At 40.8% G+C, this 22,049-nt stretch overlaps 1 protein-coding gene across 2 annotated transcripts in view; it reads right to left on the bottom strand.

Moving 5' to 3' along the window:
• Window positions 1-22,049, bottom strand: part of RNF123 (ring finger protein 123) — a 4,282,987-nt gene that overhangs the window by 2,244,015 nt on the left and 2,016,923 nt on the right. For both annotated transcript variants that reach the window (XM_044077780.1, XM_044077781.1), the window contains exon 29: window positions 15,466-15,553. In XM_044077780.1, coding sequence (XP_043933715.1) covers window positions 15,466-15,553 — 88 coding nt within the window. The remainder of the gene's footprint in view (window positions 1-15,465; window positions 15,554-22,049) is intronic.

Here is a 22,049-nt window from a genome sequence, read left to right as displayed (position 1 = left end):
GCCACACTAGAAACCACTTTAGGCATAAAGGAAGGATTAGTACGCAAAGATACCCTATCCTTATGAAAAATCAGGAAAGGTTCCACTGCCATAAGGGCCTGTAATTCAGAAACCCTTCTTGCAGAGGTAATGGCCAACAAAAAAGCAGTCTTCCATGATAAATACTTTAACTCGGCAGTAGCTGCAGGCTCAAAAGGTTGTAGAGTAAGCTTTTCCAACACAAAATTGAGATCCCAAGCAGGAGTAGGAGCTCTACGTGGGGTCTTATGTTCTTTGCCCTCTAAGAAATTGCTTAAACAAAGGATGGGAAAATAAAGGAGGGTCACAGTCATAGTGAGCAGAAATGGCTGCAGCATGAACCTTTATCGAGGAGAAAGACAAACCCTTGTCCAATAACTCAGTAAGATATTGAAGAGAAACACTTAAATCAGGCTTGGAAACATCAAAGTCCTTGCTTTGCTCCAAAGAAAAATCTCCTCCATTTATCAGCGTAAACTTTCCTTGTACTAGGCCTTCTGGCCTCCAAAATAACATTCAAAACTTGTTGTGGAAGCTGAGACCCTCCAGGGTCTAAAACAGAATATGCCAGGCTGTGAGATGCAGAGACTGAATCTTGACATTGAGGAAGTGATTGCCCTCCTGAGACAAAAGATCACGGAATCAAAGGCAGAGGCCATGGAGGCTCCGTACCAAACTCCTCAGTAGTGGGTACCAGTGCTGTCGAGGCCAATCCGGGCGCTATCAGAATCATGGATGGCTTGTCTATTCTGGCCTTCAGGAGTACCTTGGGAATGAGAGGCAGAGGTGGAAAGGCATAGACATGAAGATTGCTCCAACTGAATGATAGAGCATCCACCTTCCAAGCTGTGGGATGAAACATTTTGTGCAAAACTTTGGCAACTGGTAATTTAGTGGAGAAGCGAACAGATCTATGTCTGGAGTCCCCATAACACTGTCAACTTTTGAAACACATGAGGATCCAGTTTCCACTCGTGAGGATCCACAATTTGTCTGCTCAACACATCCGCTAAGGAGTTCTGTGCTCCTGGTAGAAACCTTGCCTGAAGATTGAGGTGTAAACTGAGAGCAGTCTCCCACAAAATCATCACTTGCCTGCAAAGAGGGTGAATGGGTTCCCCTTGCTTGTTGATGTACCACATGACAGTAGTGTTGTCTGTTTGAATCAACACCTGTCCTGGGTGAAGTAAATCCTTGAAAGCCATCAATGCAAATTGGACTGCTAACATCTCCTTCAAGTTGATATGCAAATGTTGAAGTCTGACAGGCCACGTGTCTTGCACCCATTTTCCATTGAGGTGTGCTCTCAAGCCTTGTCCGAGGCATCTGTCGTTAGAATCTGACTCGCCTCTGGTCGGGTCACAGAGAGTCCCTTGTTTAGGTGACATTCCTGAGCCCACCACAAAAATTCTTTCTGAATGCAAGGTATTATCTGAATGACAGTGTCTAGATCTTGGCAGTGTTGTGTCCATACATTTTGAGATACCATTGAAGCTTCCTCATATGCAGTTTGGCATTGGGAAGCACCAGAATACAAGATGCCATGAACCCCAAGGCTTGAAGGACTGTCCTTGCAGTCAGCCTGGACTGTAGAGACATTTGATGGAAATAAAGAGAAAGGCTTCTTTGTTTGTCCGGGGTCAAAAAGGCCATCTGGGAAGCTGTATTCAGTCTTACACCCAGAAAGCACATGTCCTGAGAGGGTACTAGACTGGACTTTGTTTCGTTCACAAAATACCCTAGGCATCTTAACACTACCATCACATACTGTAGATGATGCAGAAGTTCATCTTTGTGTTGTGCAATAATCAGGCAATCGTCCAAATAAGGATAAATCTGTATTCCTTTTAACCTGAAAAAGGCTATCACTGGAGCCAGAACCTTTCTGAACACTCTGGGCGCAGTAGATAAGCCAAAGGGCAATGCAGAGAACTGATAATGTAAATTTCCAGCCCGAAAACGCAGGTACCTCCTGCAACTGGGCCTGATAGGAACATGAAGATAAGCCTCTTTGAGATCCAGAGTTACCATCCAGTGATCTTTTCCCAACAGAGGTAAAAGCTGTTGTAACGTCAGCATTTTGAACTTTGGAATGTCCAGATAAGTGTTGAGGATAGATAAATCCAAAATTGGTCTCCACGTGTTCCCTTTCTTTGGTACTAGAAACAGGCGAGAATAATATCCTAGTCCCACTTCTGACAGAGGAACTGGCTGTATAGCTCCTATTTGAAGAAGTAACGAAATCTGCTTGTGAGCCTCTATCCTTTGCCGAGGAGGAACGTCTGGCATGCCTTTGAAAGGAGGCAATGTATGGAAATAGAACTTGTAGCCTCGGTTTATAATGTCCATTACCCATTTGTCCTGGGTGACTAAAAGCCAGTTTTGCTTGAAGAGTGCTAATTTTCCTCCCAAAGGAGCTGCCAGGGAAGAAGAATCTGGCAGCTGAAAATGTAGGTCATTGGGCCTGTTTACGAAAGGACTGGCCCCTGCCCTCACCTGCAGATTGTGCAGGTGAACTCCAAGTTCTAGGCCTGAATGTACTGTGAGCTCTGCCCCTGCCACATCTAGATCTACCCCTAGACTGAGAACCAGAAGAAGGGTAGGTCCACCCCTTAGTAGGCCAATTTCTACTAAACTTTGGAGGTTGCACCTGCAAAAAATCTTTAACAGTCTGCATAGACTTAGCCTTGTCTTCCATTTTCTTCAAAACCGACTCCACAGGGGGACCAAACAAAACTTCAGACTGTAAAGGGGCATCCAGAATTCTAGCTTTAACATGCTCGGACAAATTCTGATCCTTAAGCCAGGCATGCCTACGAAGAACTGATCCAGTGGCAGCCACCCTAGAAGAGGCCTGTACAGCATCAAAACCACACTAAAAGAATGCTTACCCATCTGTTCAGAGACATGTACTAAATCCTGCAATTCTTTACACTCTATGCCATCTGCCAAAGCATCCACTTTAGATTTTAGCTGAGAAAGGAGGAAATTCTGATACTTCAACATATGAAACTGGCAATTTAAAGCCCTCATTGCTAAAGTAGAAGAGGTATACACCTTCTTACCCCATCTATCCAAAGCTCTAGCTTCCTTATCTAGAGGAACCGGATTCTTTACAACAGAAGCACTAACACCCTTAGGCCCCTGACTAATAGTTTCTGGGTCCGCCCTAGGACTCTTATACAGATATTTATGAGCCTCAGGCACCCTGTAATACCTGTCCGGTTGAACTGGGCAGGAGGCAAAGAATCTGGATTAAGGGAAGCCTCGAGAAAACATCTTGAACAACATCCAAAACAGGAGGTATAGCCAAGGGTCTATGCTGTGGTAAAACAAGAATTCCCTAAGCCTCTTTCGTGAATCAGAGAAATCCTGTCCTTCCCACTTAAAATGCTCCCTCATGGAATGCAGAGTTTCTGAAAACGAAAAATCCTCTGGAGGAGAAGCAGAAGGAGTGGAATCCTCTGCATCAGAATCCGAATAAGGGGGAAAATCTTGAAAATCTTCAGCAGAAGAGTCTGAGTCGTCTGAGGCCTGATCCAAACTTTCCAACTCTGGCTCCACCCTGGGCCTCTTATCAGGAGGGGGCATAGAACCTCTAATTAAAGTAATCAAATCTTCTGCCATTTTAAGCATGTGCTTTTTAGGCACAGACCCTGAAGTACCTGGAGGGACACCAGAGGAAGGCAAAACAGACCTGCCCTTAGAAGAAGCCTTAGAAATAGTAGCAGAAGGCCTAACCACCTTAGGCATAGAAGGGAAAACAGTAACCTGAGAGGGCCCTTCAGCTTGACCTGACTCCTGTGAGGCCACATCCTGCAAAATCAAAGTTTCCCCCTGAGACTCAACAGAAACTTCAGCCGGATCCACCTGCTCCACTGTAGCTTCTGCAGGACCAGAGTCCGAAACGGACGAATCAACCTGTCTAGGTTTCAAGGATTTGTCTTTGCGCTTCTTTGTGGAAGCGGGCGGAGGATCCGACGGCATATTATAATTACACCGCTTAAAAAAGACTAACCTAGCACAATCTAACCTTCTTTTTATAGTGCGCTTATTAAACCTAGCACAAAACCGACACCCGACTACGTCGTGGTCCGGTCCCAAACAAGGAATGCAAAGAGAGTGATAATCCCTATGCGGTATCTGTTTCCCACAAGAAATACAATTATTCACTTTTTCTGACATCCAGAATTAACTGAGGCAAGAAAAAACAAAAATATTCCCCAACGGGGTACTTAGCCCAACTTGGTTTCGGTCTGAAACTCAGAATACGAAAATTTCAGAACGCCGAACGGCACTTGCAACGCTGCTTCTGCATCGGACCATGCGGCAAAAAAGACTGAGGATATGACGTCGGTCATGCGCTTTTATACCCTGACGCTATGATGTCAGATCTGAGCGCCCATGACCGACGTCAGCCTAATACTTTGGTATTCGGTCCGACCGAGGACAGCGGACTACCCATATGTAAGGACTGCAGCAATGTGAGATGAAGAACATCATACACCACCCACAACAGACAGGGTCTTTCCCACTTGTTCACATTTGGAGAGCATATCTTTTACCTTGGGGCTGAATAGGGAAGAACCATCAAAAGGCACACTGATGAACGAAGACTTAAAGGGGTCCACAAAATCAGAAATGCATCCAGGCACATCTCCTGAAGGCTATGCCTGACCCCTGCCACCCGTGAGGTACCGCCTGTTGCATGGGAGATCAACTTCCTGGACGCATTTGAAATAGACTGAAGAGTAGTCAGTTGTCAGCAGATTCTATTTTCATCCTTGGCAGATATGGACCAAGAAAGACATCTGGCAACCTTGTAAAATGTGCCAGATAATTTAGCGACCTGAGGACAAAGGTTGCTGAAACATACATTTGCTTCCCAAACCTGTCCAAAGCCCTGGACTCAATGATAAGGGGATGAACAGAGGAAGTCTGTTCTGCCAGTTTCTTCTTAGTGGCTGCAGCCACAACCATGGCATCAACGGGAACTCCTTTGCTCCAGTGTGATCAGTCCTTTGGCAGGGGTGGCAAAAATCTTTTCTGGTCTTTTTGGTATTGGCTCTACAGTATCCATCTCCTTCCATGCCCAGCAAGAAACAAGGTCTATGAGCTGATTGACTGGGGGGGGGGGGGGGGGGCACACAAGACGTAAACAGGTCAGAAACAAAAGCCTCCAGGAACACAGATTCCTCCTGGAAGCAGGTGGCTGAGGACCAATTACCTTTTCATTTTAGGAGCTTTAAGATGTTTCCAAAGGAGACATCTTCAGGCGGTGATCTGTGGAACCCCTCACTCTCATCAAAAATTGGTCTCTTCAGTGAGATATTCCTGGAGGAGTCTAGGTGCCTCCTCTCACATTTTCTGTTCCAAGAGACTTCCTCAGTGGGATGCTCTGGTGGGGTATCGAAAGAGCTGATGTCCTGACAGACCAACTGGAGACTAGTTCGGGCTGTCTATCCCAGTGGAAAGGATGCATGAGCACAGAAATGGATAAAGCAGGGATGCCTGATCCAAGGGGGGCAGGGTTGTCCCTTTTCTAGGCAAGGAGAAAGCCATCTCCACAACGTTAAAGGCAGAATGCCTAGGGAACACAGGAGTAGATGGCAAATGAGCTGGGATTCCTCGAACCGTTGACTCCTGCAACCCCAGCAGCACTCCACCCAAGGAGGGAGTCAGACTCAAGCTATCCAGCACAGAAGCACTGTGGGAAGAGACAGTGCCAAAAGCTTTAGAGTTGACTCCAACCCCCTGAACTCAGCACCAATGCTTTGGCTCTAAGAAACTTCCAGCCCCAAAAGACTCCGAGCTGGTCAACTCAGGGGAACCATTGGTGTACAGAACAGATCATCTTTGGATCCAATGAAGACATCTCCAGAGATCTCAGATCCAAGGGTTCTGAAACAGTGGGTCTGATTGGAGAAGATGATGCCAAGGGTGAAGTGGATAGAGGATAAATTGCAAATCCAGTGGGAGTCAGAGCCAGGAGCATCCCCATATGAATCTGACCTCTGAGAAACATCCTCATCATCCAATCAACACTGGCTTCTGAAAGGCTTCGGTAAGAACTAAGAGATGATGTTGTATATGGAGGTCGGGCGTGCCATGAAGAAACTGGATCTGGTACAAGCAGAGGGATACAGATCTGAGGAGATCTAAGTTTCAAAACATCTGGATCAGAGACGGATGGATCTGACTTCTTTCTGATGGGGGCTCTGAAGAAGGAACCAATGAGAAAGAATGGTTAGAAGACCTCTTATGGAACTCCTTTTCCTTAGGAAATGAATCTAAATTACATTTGTCAGACTGATAGGTGTTTGAGGCCAGCAACCTCTGAAGAAGTAGAGGAAGAAGGAAGAAGGCCTCTCAAGAACAATTTTTTTCTTTGATCGGTTAAAGTTCTGGAATTAAAAACAGAGCAGATTGCACAATTTGCATCTAAATGAGCTGGTCCTAGGCAATACATGCATTCACTGTGGGCATCTGAGTTGGAAAGCAAGGAAGAAAACTACCAGCAACGGTAGACAGAAGTACTCAAAAGAATAATGCAGGAGGAATAATAACCAACAATGGTACTTTAATTGGTACCAAAAAATGGCAGCCAAAAGGGAAAGGAAATTAGCTTAAAAGATTATGGGTGGGAGGTAGGAGAGCAAGAGAATACAAAAGCATGCAAACTAGAACAAACTCACGAAAAACAGGCTACAAAAACTCAAAAAAAAATTGAGAGCAGTGTGGATCTGCATCTGAAGCTGATGGTGGCAATCAAGAGCTGAGGTATGTTAGGTTGACGGGGCATTATGGGTAAAGAGAGGAGCTTGACAGTTCTTGGATCCAGTGATCTGGCAGAAATGACCAAGTCAGATTCAAGTCTTGGATCCAAACCCATCAGTTAAGGAATGAGTGGAAAGGACATCAGATCTAATAATCTACTGCCAGCTGGCTAAGAGGTAGATGTTGCAGCTGGGTTTAATCTAAGATGAAAAAACAAATTTTTGTTAGTCTGAGGTACTTTGTGCATCTATCCTCCTTTTCTGGGGATTGGGGATTGACAATTGAGTAACAAGATTATTATAGGTAACATTAAACACATCCTCCAAGGTTGGCAAAACAGGAGAGATGGTGTAGAATGAGGTATATCCACTTGTAACATATATCTCCTCAGTTCAGGGAATTATCCACCTGTTCCCACAAAACTGCCTCATTCATCCTGGAAAGAGTCTGACAGAAAGAAAATTCTCCCAAAAGATGTGGAAAGCAATATGGTTCTTCTAAATCAGAATTACAGGCTTTTGAATCACCAGATGTAGTAGCACTAAGAACTTCTTTAATGACATTGCTCTCAAGTACGGATTTCTGAGACGGAGGAATAACAACCTGCAATAATTGCTTGGATAAGGTTATAAAATCATCTTTCTAACAAACATGATGTCTTCTGATGAACAATATCTAGTCTTTTTTTTTTGTGCAGGTAACACCCTGACAGAAGACTGACTAGGAGATGGCAGTTCAGTCCCATCAAGATGTCTCTTTCTCTGGCTATCCCGAGAAGCATCCCCCGTAGTTCTTCTCTGACCCAAAGTAGAATCAGTCCCATCAAGATGCATCTTTCTCTGGCTATCCCGAGAAGCATCCCCTGCAGTGTTTCTCTCACCCAAAGTAATGGCTCTACTATGCCCATAACCAACACTGTAACAGTTGACCCAGTCTGTGGCGGCTGAAAGGACTACAACAGGAACCCAAAGAAGTTGAGTGGTCTGAGGAGCAACAGACAGCTACTACAGATTCACTCACGAATGGCTGAGGCACTGACTGAGCCCCCATGGTGGTATCAAAAACTCTTTGATTGCTTCTTCGTCTGCTTAGGTACAGCAGGAGAAAAGCCAGCATGACTGGTGTAAGTATACATGCTACAGCCAGAGATGAGGACTGAAAGCTGGAGTTGGCCAAAAGGTAAGCTGTTCCAGAAGTGTTCACAATTAGCTTACAAACACACTGTTTGTATTTAAAATTAACATAACAATTGTTAAATCCCTCTCGGAAATAAATCAGTTGCCTGCAAAGCCTGCTGCCAACAAAGATAACAGGTAATTGGTTACAAAGTATATGCAAGTACTAAATACATTCAAAATTTTTTTGCCAGTTTAACTTTTTAAAGCCTAGTGATGCTTCTGGGCTTTTTTTCTAGTTGCATCTTACTGATGCATATGAGTTACTGAAAGATTTTTATCTTAAAGGCTAAATGATGGACAGTACAACTGCACTAATACGTGGCTTCTGTCTGTTGCAGGTACAGAGATATTAACTGTTCATACATTATTTATTTATATTGTCATAAATTACATACTTCTCTAAATATCTCCACATCCAAGTAGTAGACAGAACTGGATAGCCCCACATAAAAGTTCTCAGCTGGATGAAAAAATGTTGCTGACATTATGTTTGTAACCTGTGTGGTTACCGTGATACTGCAAGTTGTTTACAGAATATTGCAAACAATGTTTGCTGTGACTTACAGAATCCAGTTTAAAACCTAGAACCTAAAGAATGCTAACAGCATATTTTGCTATTTACACTTCTTTAGTAATTATGATTCCAGAGATATAAACATGTTTGAAACGTGGGGACATAATTTGATTTTATCAAAAAGCTTAGGCTCTCTCCATTGTAAGTTATAGTGCAAACTTCCAGAGTTCCATTGGAGGAATGAGAAAAAACACTTCTCAACCACTTAGTTTTCAAACTATATCCAAAATTTGCACAAACAGTACACTTTTATTAAAAAATAGCCCCTAAAGCATTGACAGGAGACTTTATGATATTCTAAAAAGAAATCAATTTCTTAAAGTGGAAAAATACTTTGTTACAAAATAAAGGAACTATTGTCCTCTCTAAAGGACAATAATTGCTGTGCAGAAGGGCTACCCTGTGAGGAATTATCTGCCAGAAATGAAGCTTCAAAGCTGACTGCTGCTCCTGTAAAAAGAACACTCAGAGCTGCTTCCTCTCAAGGCAATAAGAAAGTACTGAAGATTTCTTTACACTAACTGCTGATTTCCCTCCTCTGCACTGCCCAATCAGCAGTCAGAGTGAAGTTGTGGGAGGGAGCCAGTTGCTGTGTCCTAGGGAGAATACAACTCATACAGCCAAAAGAACTACTGCAGCAGTGAGAATAATGGGCATCTGATAATATAAGCCAGATACTAGGGGTGCCACCTCTATCTGTTTTTTTCCGGACTATCCAGAAATCAAACTTTATTCTCCAATAGTCTGGAAAACACTGTACAAACTCCACTATGCTATTTCACAAAAGGAAACAGAATATCAGTGTTTGTTAAATCGACTGATTTATTATATAAATTATATATATAATAATATTATATATATATATATATATATATATATATATATATATATATATATATATATATATATATATATATATATATATATATATATAAACCAACAAGTTTTGTGATCAAGTTCTACCATTCCACAAAGCATGTGTGTTTTTAAATAAACAAGACAAAAATGGACCAGCAAACAAGGCACGTTGAAATAATGAAAAATACTTTAATAAAAGTATTAGGTCCTATTAGACAGACCGGTTTCGGCAATTACTTTACAGAGCCTTCTTCAGTGTTTGAATAAAATACAAAAAAAGAACCTATTTATAAGAAATTCCTTGAATCATGTGATTCATTACAAATGTTCATTGAGACCAGGCTTAAAGAGCCCACCAAGTTTAATAATCCATTTTTTCTCCATTGAATTCAATAAATCATGCCAACCTAATTTATTGTTTCTAGATCTCAAAATTTTATCAATAATGATAAAACTGAAACATGCATTATGATGATTTAAAGAATGTTTATATAAGGCATTCGTTTCCCTCTTATTCCTAATGTCGCTGAGATGCTCAGATATACGTAGCTTCAATGGTCTTGAAGTTTGGCCAACATAAAATGCAGAACAATTGCACTTGGCCAAGTAAATAACCCAGTCGGAGGAGCAATTAGCAAAGAATTTTATATTATACACCTCTGGGGTATTTTGGCTGGTAAAACTTTTAGTTTTAAGTAACTTGGTACAATATGTGCAATGTCCGCAAGGAAAACATCCAAATAAAGGTTCACCTGATAATGTAGTTTGTATCGTGTGAGTGGTTGTAGCATCAGTGTGTTTAAAATGATTAAAGAAAGCAGATAAATTTTTGCCTTTACGAAAAGAAAATGAACATCTATCACCAAGGATTTCCTGAAGTTTGGGTTCACGTGTTAATATATTCCAATTATGTTGGACCATATTAATCAATGTATTGGTGTTACGTCCATAAGTGGTGATGAATCCGGGAGGTTCGGAGTTGGATTTATTGCTGGTCTTATAATGTAGTAAATCTTCATGTTTCATACTATCAACAATATTTTTGGTGTGTAGAAGATGACCCATTCTGTATCCACGGTCGTGAAATCTGTGTACAAGATCATCCCTGAAACGTGTGTATGTGTCTTGATCAGAACAAATGCGTTTAATATGCATAAACTGAGATTTGGGAATGTTTTTGCAAATGTGTGGGGGATGGAAGCTGGAGGCATGGAGTAGTGAATTATTTTCGGGGAATTTATGGTGAATTTCTGTAGACAGCGTATAATCAGATGTACGGCAAACCAAAACATCTAAAAAAATTATTTTATTTTTATCACAGCTGACAAAAAATTCGATTCCCCATTTATTATCATTCAAATAAGTGATAAATTCTGAGAGATATTCACTATCGGACCTCCATACCAACCAGCAATCATCTAAGTACCTACGCCAGATATCCATCTCATCAATATAAATATTGTGAGACCTGTCATAAATGACCTTTTCTTCAAAATATGCCATGAACAAATCCGCGTATATGGGTGCGAAAGAAGCCCCCATGGCTGTCCCCTTCGTTTGCAAGTAACATTTTCCCTTCTAGAAAAACACATTCTTAGTCAGTACATGTTCCGTCAAACACAACAAAAGAGTGTTGAAACCTGGCCTATATAGTTCTGTCTTATTGAGCCAATATTCCAAAGCTTCCAAACCAGCCCAGTGTGGTATGTTTGTGTATAATGATTTAACATCTAAGGTGCAAAGTAACCAGTCTGGCTCAAGTTTTGTGTGTGAAATGATATGCAGGAATTCAGTAGTGTCCCTGATCCTAGCTCGGACACTTTGTAAAAGGGGCTGTAAATGTTTGGTTAGAAACCGAGATAATGGCTCGGTTAATGAATTTTTGCCAGAGACAATGGGTCTGCCTGGGGGGTTGTGAAGATCCTTATGGATTTTAGGTAGAAAGTATATGTATTGTGGGCAGGGATTGGTGACAGTGAGTTGGAACTGTGTATTTTTTGTAATGATCCCCTCTTCAACAGCTGACATCAGGAAAGAATCAATCTGCTTTTTTAAAAATAAGTGTGGGATCAATAGATAATTCAGAATAGTAACATGCATTGGACAGTTGGCTGAATGCTTCATGATCATATTGTGAAACATCCTGAACAACAATTGAACCTCCTTTATCAGCGCCAAAATGACCAACTCATGATTGCTGGCTAGATTAGTGATGTTATCCATACATGTTTTAGACACATTGTTTGATAAGGGCGGAATGCATTTTGAATGAAAATGAAGTTCTTTTAACATAGCTTGTTGAAACATGGAAACATGGTGATTCATGGACGGCATGAAGGAAGATCTGTGGTATTTGAATTCATCAGAGATCTTTGATGATTGTTGATCCTGAAAAAAATAGTTTTAAATTAAGAGTTCTACAAAATGAAATTATATCCTTAGCAAAACTTTCTTCTGAAACAAAAAAGCCAGGGATGAAAGATAATCCTTTATTCAAAATCTCAATTTCAGAGGAGGAGAGGACATGTGATGAAATGTTAGTGATATTTACATTATTCACTTTGTCACAAACATCTGTAATAGAGTTTCCATGTTGTTTACAACCTTTATGTTTTCTGCCCCTCCCCCCCTCCTACGTGTAAACCCTGCGTGATTGTAGAGTTCCTTCTTTTTAATGCTGGTGAGCCTGTGGCACCCCTGAGTCAGTATCTGGACCAGAAGAGGAATAATCATCAGCTGAAGTATCAGTATTTGAAGGTGTACCTTTTTTAAGAATAGATTTTGTCCGTTTCCTTTTCGGAGTGATCCGGTTATGGGCAATGAAATGGACATGTTTAGCTTTGTTTTCAAAACTGAAAGGGTCACCTTTGGAGTAATCAAGATCCCTGTGAAACTTTTTCTTTTTCCTTTCTTTTAACTGAGATTCTAATGTAAGTAGTTCCTTACTCAAATTTTTGATACTGTCAGTGTTAATAGTCTGACCCTCAAATTCCTTGGCCTGTTCACTAAGCAAAGTAATAGATGAGATTTCTTGTTCTATGACTCTATTGTGGTAATTAGCTAATATTTCAACAAATTTGAGAGATATTTCTTGTTGAACCTCACTCCATTGTTTAAGTAAGAGTTCATCAGGGGAATTTACCAAAGGTTGTGTACGTATCCTTACTCTGTGGGGTAATTCCTTTAAGCAAATAGGCACGGAAGAGCTTATAGTGCCAAACATTGTTACGTAAAGCTCTCATGTGTTTATTTAAATTTGAAAAAATATTTTCACAACTGTCATTGGTTGCTGCAACACCAAAATTATCCATCCGTTCACCAGTTGGACCTAGTCCAAAAACTGAAAGGTCATCTCTATCGGCAGATAGACCTGTGAGCAACTGGTGCAGTTCCATAGTCAATCGTGGGAATAATACTGACAAAGAACGCAAGATAAATCCAGAAATGGATGACTAACAAATCTAAAAAGTGATGTTGGCTGGTTCAAACCTGGATCAATAAGCAATATGATTATGATGACTGTAGAAAACTACAATATATATAACAGCCCCACCAAAATACCTGCTGCTCATAAAAATGAATCGTTTGCCGGTCCTAGTTGACCCAATAAGCCAAAAAACAAATACTTCACTTAGTCAAAATATGACTTGGTTCAAAAAATGAAAATAGAGATATATGATTGATGCAGCGACCAAAATGTCAGAGGTGAGCCTGAAAAATGGCCAAAAAACAATATTAAGTGCATCGGGTACAGATGGAGTCAAATACCCAAATGGAACATCAATTCAAATATTGTGCATCAAATATAAATAATGAATATAAATTGAGTTGCCCAAATTTGAGTTCAAGATAATAGTATAGATTCATGGAACAATAAATCCAACACAACTGACTGTGAAATATAAATATGGAAAGATGTAGGAACTGTATATATAAAAAAATAAATAAATAACCCACTATTAAGTATAATATCATTTAAAGAATGGATTATGTTCTGTGGATAATAATATAGGAACCAAAAAATGGGTCAAACAGACAATAACCACCTTGGTATCATAAATTTGGAAATATAGATAAAATTGAAGTCACCGAAAAAGTATGTAACTGAAGTAAATACCATATAACTGCGACTAAACCTAACCAGTTTAAATTGTTCAAAATGGTGAAAAATCACCATTGGATTAATGGTGCCACAGGAATAAATAGCTGTGTGGAGGTAGTAAAGCCCATCATATCAAAAACCACATATGAAGTGAAGTTGCATAAGATAATACTTGAATTAAACACCATCAAATATATTACAATTGGTTCAGACTACAATATGCAACACTATTTGTCGATAGCGTATTATGATGATGATAATTTCAAAATATATAACAAATATCTTGCATATAACAGCAATACTCACTAAAGGTTCACAATAGTTGCATACCTAAAGGATGAGGCCCATGAAAATGCCTAATGAAATTAGTAAATAAGTATGTGACTTATTGTTTAGAAGATGCATAGCACAATGAATATAAAATGATTGACAAGAGCATGACAAATGTGCTGCCTAAATACTCCCAAGAATTGTATACCATAATCTGGATCGTAAACATAATAGTACCAATGAGCAAAAATAGTAAAGCATCACACTTAGAATAGTGAAGCTCACAATCCCAGCATCATTGGTCTCTTAAAAGAGGCCAATAAAGTGACACAATAGTATCCTTAGTACTTGATATAATGTACGCAATAAACATCCAACATAAATTTCCTCATGAGCCTATAACAAATAAAGGTTATGCATGAATATAAAAATGAGCATAAAACCTGATATATGTAAAGTATAATAGCTGTAGTGAACCAAGAAGAAAAAAATTTTTGGTGAAACAGTACAAGTACTGAGTATAAATGTAGAGCAATGATGTTTGAAGTCCAACACAGCTCACAAAAGTTCAAAGATGTCCATAGAAAATGAAAAATAATTCCAATGATATTGTCCTGATGGCACAGATGCTAAACCATATCCATTAATAGAAAAAAGCAGTCAGCTACATAAATTTCTTCAAAACAGTCCCAAAGCGAAACCACAAGATAGCTGAACTGTAAATTGCTTTCAGTTCAGCTCGCTATAACATGGCGAAAATCGTAGTGCTTGACCAAGTCCAATTTGTTTGAAAAAGCATCAGCAACATGAAATCCTTTGAAATCAGTCACAAAACGAAGCCCTGATACAACACAGAGGTGTAAATAACTGACAGTTGCGTTCACACTGACATGGCAAAAACAGCAACACTTGGATGTAAAAGAGCTGAATCACATGCTGAATCCAAAGTCAAATACAAAACTAACACTATCAAAGTATTATAAAGAACCACTAGATAGTGAAATTTGCTAATAAAATGCTGGCTTGAAGGCTGAAGGAGACGAAAACGCCATTTCCCAATGTTGAAGCATGAAGGAAAAAAAAGTACCTTTATAATTTTAAATAAAAACACACACACGCACGCACATATATGTGTGTGTGTGTGTGTGTGTGTGTGTGTGTGTGTGTGTGTGTATTTGTATGTGTGTGTGTTTGCCTGTGTGTGTGTGTGTGTGTGTGCATAAATGAATGTATGTATAGGGTTCATGTCCAAAACAATATACTGAAACTCATAATACTACATTTATGATGTTGAAACGGCAAAATTATAAAATGCTGAAATTAAAATACCTGTTCCACTACATGAGTAGACAGGTAGACTTGCTTTCTCAGCTCAGTTTCATTAATGGAGTATCAGTACTGTTTGTTGCTTTACTGTGAAATGATACAGTATGCATGTAGTACATGTATGGTATTGGTAGGTATTTTGAGGTCAGCACTGCAAAGTTTCAAAAATTTGATATTCCAGGATTTTGCATTTCGTATTATGACTTCAGTATACCACTGTTCAATAAGCTGTAAATTATCCACACATGCAGGTGTGTGTGTGTGTGTGTGTGTGTGTGTGTGTGTGTGTGTGTGTGTGTGTGTATTTTATTGCAAACACACACGGATACATATACTTAAACTAATAAAGCTGTATGACTTACTCTTCTTCAGGGATTCTCTCCACAGCTCGCAGGGAATGAGGGTAACAGACATAACTGGCAAGAGCCTGCATTAAGGAGTCTTTTATATCTAGAGAAAAACAATGAAAAAATGTCAAAGTACTGTTACCAGTTTCATACATCTTTCAGTAACGCCAGCAGTATGTTTTCAGTCATGCCACAAAAAATGGTATTGGTTGGATCAGTGGCAAGTGTGACATTTGGTATATGCTCTGAACAAATTATACAATTCCTGGGTAAAATACTGAAAGATGGCAAAATGAGTCTAAAATCAATACACTAAATGCATGCTCTTGACAAATTTGACAATGTTTAATATTTTACTACAGATTTTAACAAACTGATTACTTCAGTAACTCAACAACTAACGCATTTCTATATTACCCATGAGGCACTGTAAATTGAAAAAAAGTCATACAGAAAACTTAACACTTGTAAGTGCATGTCCAGCAAAAGGTGTTCCCTGCATCTTCTTCCTTGTAATCAGAAGCCACTCAAGAAACATTTCGCTTCACACAGATTTATTGTTTGGTAAGACAACTCCTCTCTTCCTATTATTATTATTATTATAATATTATTATTATATTAACTACTGGCATCTCTAATGCCGACAAACCCAAACATAATACAGAGGGACAGCCATCTCCTCCTAATTCTAACACAGCCTAATGGACTTGCTATGAAAAAGGCTAAGGATGAATAAAGAGGAAGTAAGATAATCTAGGGCTGTGGGTGAAAAGAAACACCTGTTCACATATGTTTTTAAAGAACTTCATTTAGAGAAAAAAATAAAACTACTCTGCCTCTCAACAGCTCAGCTTTCAAACCCACAGCAGAGGTCTATGAAAAATCACAGCAGAGGGTCCAAAAATCACAGCATTTAAAATCTGCATATGTGTAAATTCATGCCTTTGGAAGTTGGGGGATGGGGAGGCAGGAATGTGAAAATTTGACTTTTAGCAATTACAACCTATAACATTAGAATCCTTGTAGTACTACACAGCCATAACAAAAAAAAAATGTATCGTTATGGCACTATAAAAAGATATAAATGCCTGTTTGCCTGGCTTGCTGTATGTGTCACAATTATAGTTTAGTTAGCTGAAGTAGTGTAAGGTTTATATACTTTTATTTGTCCGGGACATGGTTGTGGAACCTTCACTAAACACACATTTATGTTACAGTTAAATAAAAGCATAGACAAAACCTCTGAGAAGAACTGAAACACAGCTCCAAGCATTTCTAATCAAGCCAAGCACAGCCTATTTTTTTCATGGCCATCTGCAATACCTCTCCTTCTCAGAAAGGAAAAAAAAGGAGTTATGTACTCACCATAACGTTTCCTCTGTGTTGTCTATTTTCATTTATCCTGGACAGATGGGTTCGGTTTCCTAAAAACATGGGTGGATTCATAGAAGGATATTTCTGAGCACCATCAAGCCAAAGGATGATCTTCCCCTAGAGGCCAAGTCCAGTTTGTAATGAGTAAGAAAAGTAAAGCATGGGGAGGAGCCTAACTAGCTGCTGCACATCATCAATTGACGCTCGAGATTAAAAGACCGCTTAAGTGGCTACAGACTTTGTAGAATGTGTTTTGACAGGTTTAGGCAAGGTTCATTTATTTTTATCATAAATAAATAAAATGCAGTCTTTCAGCCACTTAGAGAAGGTAATCTTGCTGACTTGTCTTGCCCAACTTTGCACTAGAAAAAGAAACAAACAGTTGTCTTGGTTGTCTTATATTTTTTTTTCTGTGAAGACAGAAACGTAATTGTCTACTGATGTCTAGTAAATGTAGAGCATTCTCCTTTGTTAGAATGATTAGGGAAGAAGACTGGTAAATTAATGGTCTGGTTAATGCTAGCCTCAGATACTACCTTGGGTAGGAAGGAGGTGTTCGTTCGTAAAGATACCCTATCCTTATGGAAAACTAGGTAAGGAGGTTCAGATGATGAAGCCTGGATTTCTGAAATTCCTCTGGCTGAAGTAATGGGTACCAAAAAGTGTCTTCCAAGACAAAAACTTCAGATTGTATTCCACATAGGATTCAAAAGGGAAACGTATTACTGCCTATAGTACTAAGTTCAGGTCTTATGGAGCAGTCAGATTTTTATACGGGGTTTTTAACAAAAGTGTGCCTCTTACGAACAATTTACAAAGCCTGTGAGAAGCTAAAGAACGTTCTTCTAAACCATTGAGAAAAATTAAAAATCGCAGCCAACTGTAGTTTGATGCTGGATGGAGCAGCCCCAGCATTGAACAGAGATGCTAAGTAATCTAAAACATGCTCAACTGAAGCAGAGAAAGGATCAATTTGCTTTTCAAGGACCCAAATTATAAATCTCTTCCACTTACTTAAATATAATTTTCTAGTAGAAGGTTTATGAGCAGACAAAAGGATGCGATATACTGGAGAGGTCATATTAGGACACCTGGCAATTAATGGAATTGGAGGTACCATGCAGTCAGCTTGAGGTTTGAAATGTTTGCGTGAACAAGGCCATCTAGATGGGACAGGAGATCTAGCACTGGGTCCAGAATCCAAGGTTGATGAATCAAGTAAGGCCAAAAATAGGGGAACCAGACCAATCAAGACCAAAAGAGAGCAATGAGGATTACTGTACTCTTCAACCTGAATGCTTTCTGTAAAAAGTTGGGAATTACAGGTACCATGGGAAAGGCATACAGTAGATCGGGCGGGCCATTCGTGGAGGAGAGTATCTCTGGTTGACTTTCAAAGGGGGAATCAGGGCAAAGTAATTGCTGCATTTGTTGTTTAGAGGAGAGGCAAACAGATCGCAGCAAGGTTGACTCCTATGATGGAATACCATTTTTGACATTTCTAGATTGAGTGACCACTCATGAGGCCAAAGGATGCATCTGCTCAGCTTGTCTGCAATCACAATGGAACTCCCTGGAATGTGTGCTGCTATTAGAAAGTGGTTGAACGAGGTCACCCATTGTCACATACTGAGGACTTCTCAACAAAGGGGGTAAGGAACTTGGTTCCTCCCTGCTTGTTGATGTACCAAACCACTGACATATTGTCCATTTGAATTACAATAGTACCCTAAGGAAGAGCTGTCTGAAAGGCCTGCAATGCAAGCAGCACTGCTTTTATCTCTAGGACACTGATGTGCAAGTTGGCCCCTAATGGGGACCAAGCACCTTCGACTGTCATGCCCAGATAATGCCTCCCCACCCCATCTGGGAGGCATCTGTGGTCACTATGGCCATGGGCTCTAGAAAAACAAAGGGATGACCATGAAGAATTTGCTCGGAATGTATCCACCAAAGAAGGTGATCAAGATGTGGTCTGACAGTGGGTGGTGAAAGATAGACAACTGGGAAGCTAGTAGCCTTTGCAGAATTCTCACATGTAACCTGGCTAATGGAACTAAAGTAAAGGAAACTGCCATGGATCCTAGAGCTTTGTAAGACTAATCATGCTGGATCCTTCTTTCTGTGAATTAAATTTTGAACCTGAACCACAATTCTCTGTTGTCATTCTGGAGGAAGAGATGCTATTGCTGTCCGAGTATTCAGTACTGCCACTTTGAATTTTACATTTTGTGTTGGGATTAAATGTGACTTTTCTAGATTGACAGTAATCCCCAGATGAGCAGAGGTGTCAAGAGTGTAGTCTCTGCCTACTAGTAATTGATGTGTTGTCGAAGCGGTTATGAGCCAGTTGTCCAAGTACAGAAACACTCAGAATCCTTGCAGTCTCAAGAGAGCTGCTACTACTGTCGTGTACTTGGTGAACACCCTGGAGGCTGTGGTGAGTCCAAAGGGCAATACTCTGAACTGGTAATGACTGGCTCCCAGCTGGAAGCTGGGGAAACTTCTGGGGAGTTTGTCCATTTCTACATGGTAATACACATCCTGAAGGTCTACTGAACACATCCAATCATTTTTCTTCAGAAAGGGGAGAATAGACTGTACTGTGACCATCCAAAACTTTGTTCATCGCACAGACTTGTTCAGCACACTGAGATCCAAAATTGGTCTCTAATCCCCTGTCTTTTTTGGCAATAAAAAGAATCTTGAGTAAGTTCCAGATCCTTCTTGGTCTGGCGGGACTTGCTGGCTGACTCGTTTGTCCAGCGGTTTCTGGATTTCTTGCACTGCTGAATCCCTCTGATTGGGTGGGACATCGGAGATTTTCATGTGAATGGGTGGGGGGGTTTGAGAAAAAGGAATTCTATAACATCTGGATACGATCTGTTGCACCCAGGAATCTTTTGTTAAGTTTAGCGAGGCGTTTAGGTGTAAGAATAAGCATGCCCTGACTGCCTCCAGAGAAAGACAATCGGACTTCCCTTCAGAAATGCTAAAAGGGCTTGCATGGGAAAACATCCCTGAAGCCCTAGTTTTGCATTCCCCCTCTGCCCTTGAGGGAACTCCCTCCACGTACATCTTGGAAAGGCCCTTGGGATTTCATGAATCACATTTTCCACTGCTCCTCTGGTCCCTAGTGGTCTCTAGAGAAGGACCTTTAGGGAGTGGAGAAATGTACACCCATAGCAGAAAGGGTCTTACTAACCTTCTCACAACTGGATAAAGTCTCTTCTATTTTAGGGCCAAACAAGGATGTTAAATCAAAAGACGCACTGACGAAAAAAAGACTTGAGTGGTTCCGCAAAGTCACATAGGTGCATTCAGGCATGTCTCCTTATGGCTACGCCTGTACCCGTTGCTCTAGATGTCCCTTCGACTGAATGAGCAATCAACCTCATGGACAAATTGGACACATACTCCAGAGTGGCTAACTGAGAAGCCACGTTCTCTTGGACTCCCTCAATTACAGCCCCTACCAGGGCGTCTGACAACTTTTTAATCAAATACCAATAGAGTCTGGTAAAATGCGCCAAAAAATTCAAGAACCTTATAGCGAAGGTCAATGAAGCACAGACCTGCTTCCTAAATCTGTCCATGGCCCGAGACTCCCTATTGGGCGGAAGAACTCTCCTCACCAAGTGCCTTTTTAGTGTATGCTGCTACGACTATAGCATCTACAGCCAGCCCCTTAGCCCAAAACTGTTTATCTTCAGAAGCAGAAAGTATCTTACTCGGTCTTTTGAGGATGGGCTTGATGGTGTCTGGAGTCTTCCATGCCCATTGGAAAATCAACTGAATGAGTTCATCAGTGGGCGGAGTCACCCAAGAGTTAGAGGGCAGGTGCCGAAAGCCGGCAGGTAAACAGATTCCTCAGAAGAATGGTTTTGAGACTTCCAGCAACCCTTCTGTTTTAAAATTCCCAAAATGTCTCCAAAGGAGACATCTTCAGGGGGTGAACATGGGGACCATTCCCCCTTATCCTAATCTGTTTCTTCTGTGACAGATTCCTTGGGGAATCCAAGTGCTTTCTCTTGTACATTATTTTCTGAGGGACTTCCTCAGGGGGATAATCTGGGGAGGTATCACAAGATGACAGTACCTGTGCCTTTGATACCTGAGGCTTCAACACCTGGTATTCCAGTGAAGAGGCAAGCGGAATCACTGAACTAGAAGGAGGTACCTGTTCTGAGAGGGAAGGTGCTGACTGAGTCACTTCAAGAGAAAGTGCCCTCTGCATAATGTCGAAGACCAGCCTCCCTGAAGAGGGAAGGGAGTCCGGAACCAAGAAAGACTGCATCAGAACCGGGGCCACTCCCCGCTCTGAAGAACTGACACTCAAGACCGAAGCCAGAGCTGAACTAACTTGAGCCGAATCTCTGAGGAGCAGGGACGGCTCCAAAAAACATGGAGATGAGACCTGTCCCCCGGAACCGGCAGGGTAGCCACGGCTCCAGGAGATCTCCAGTTCAGAAACAACCGAAAAGTTCAAGGTAACTACCGACTCAGAAAAAGCAAACAACTCCGCAGCCAGTACAGTCAGTGCTGGGAGGTCCAGAACAGAGGACTCTAAGACGTCTGAGGAGGTTAGAGGAGGAGTAGTTAATGGTGTAAAGGAAGTTTTGGTACCAATACCTGAAGGGGTAGATACCGAAGAGGGGCCTAAAAGCCCTCTAGCCCATAAAATTTTATTCACTAGCCTCCACACATTGAGTTCTGAAAGACTTGGTGGAACGGACAAACAACAGGGAAGGGGACTTAGGCCTCTGCAAGAGTATTTCTGAGAACTCCTCAGCAAAGGGATCAATTGATACAGATTAGGTAGTTCTAGGCAAAGTGGTTTTATCAGGTGAAGTAGTGAATTTTTGCATCGAGGGCTTCGACGTCGAAGGGCTCGAAATTACAATTGGTGCCAGAATGCACATCGGCACTGGAGTGTCAACAGCAGAGACCTTCATTTCTGTGGGAACTTACACAGCCAAGGTCTTCATTTTCTTAGCTTTCGGAAACGACGGGGAGGCCAGAACTGAAAGACTTCTTTTCTTTGATATTTCTACAAATGATGAGGAAGGAGGAGATGAGACATCTGTCTTAGCTTTATCTCCAGTGAATAAGGCTTCACTAAAAGCTGAAGGGAAAAGTCCTTTTAAAATAAGCTTATTACATCTTTCCACTACAAGCCGATGGCTAAAGGTGTGACAAATGCTGCTATCTTCTTATAAGTAGTG

Source organism: Protopterus annectens, chromosome 7.part0 (assembly GCF_019279795.1).
Source record: "Protopterus annectens isolate FY-2018-M chromosome 7.part0, PAN1.0, whole genome shotgun sequence".
Taxonomy (NCBI): domain Eukaryota; kingdom Metazoa; phylum Chordata; order Ceratodontiformes; family Protopteridae; genus Protopterus; species Protopterus annectens.
Note: the sequence above shows the minus strand (reverse complement) of the source record. Positions and strands in the feature narration are given on the sequence as shown.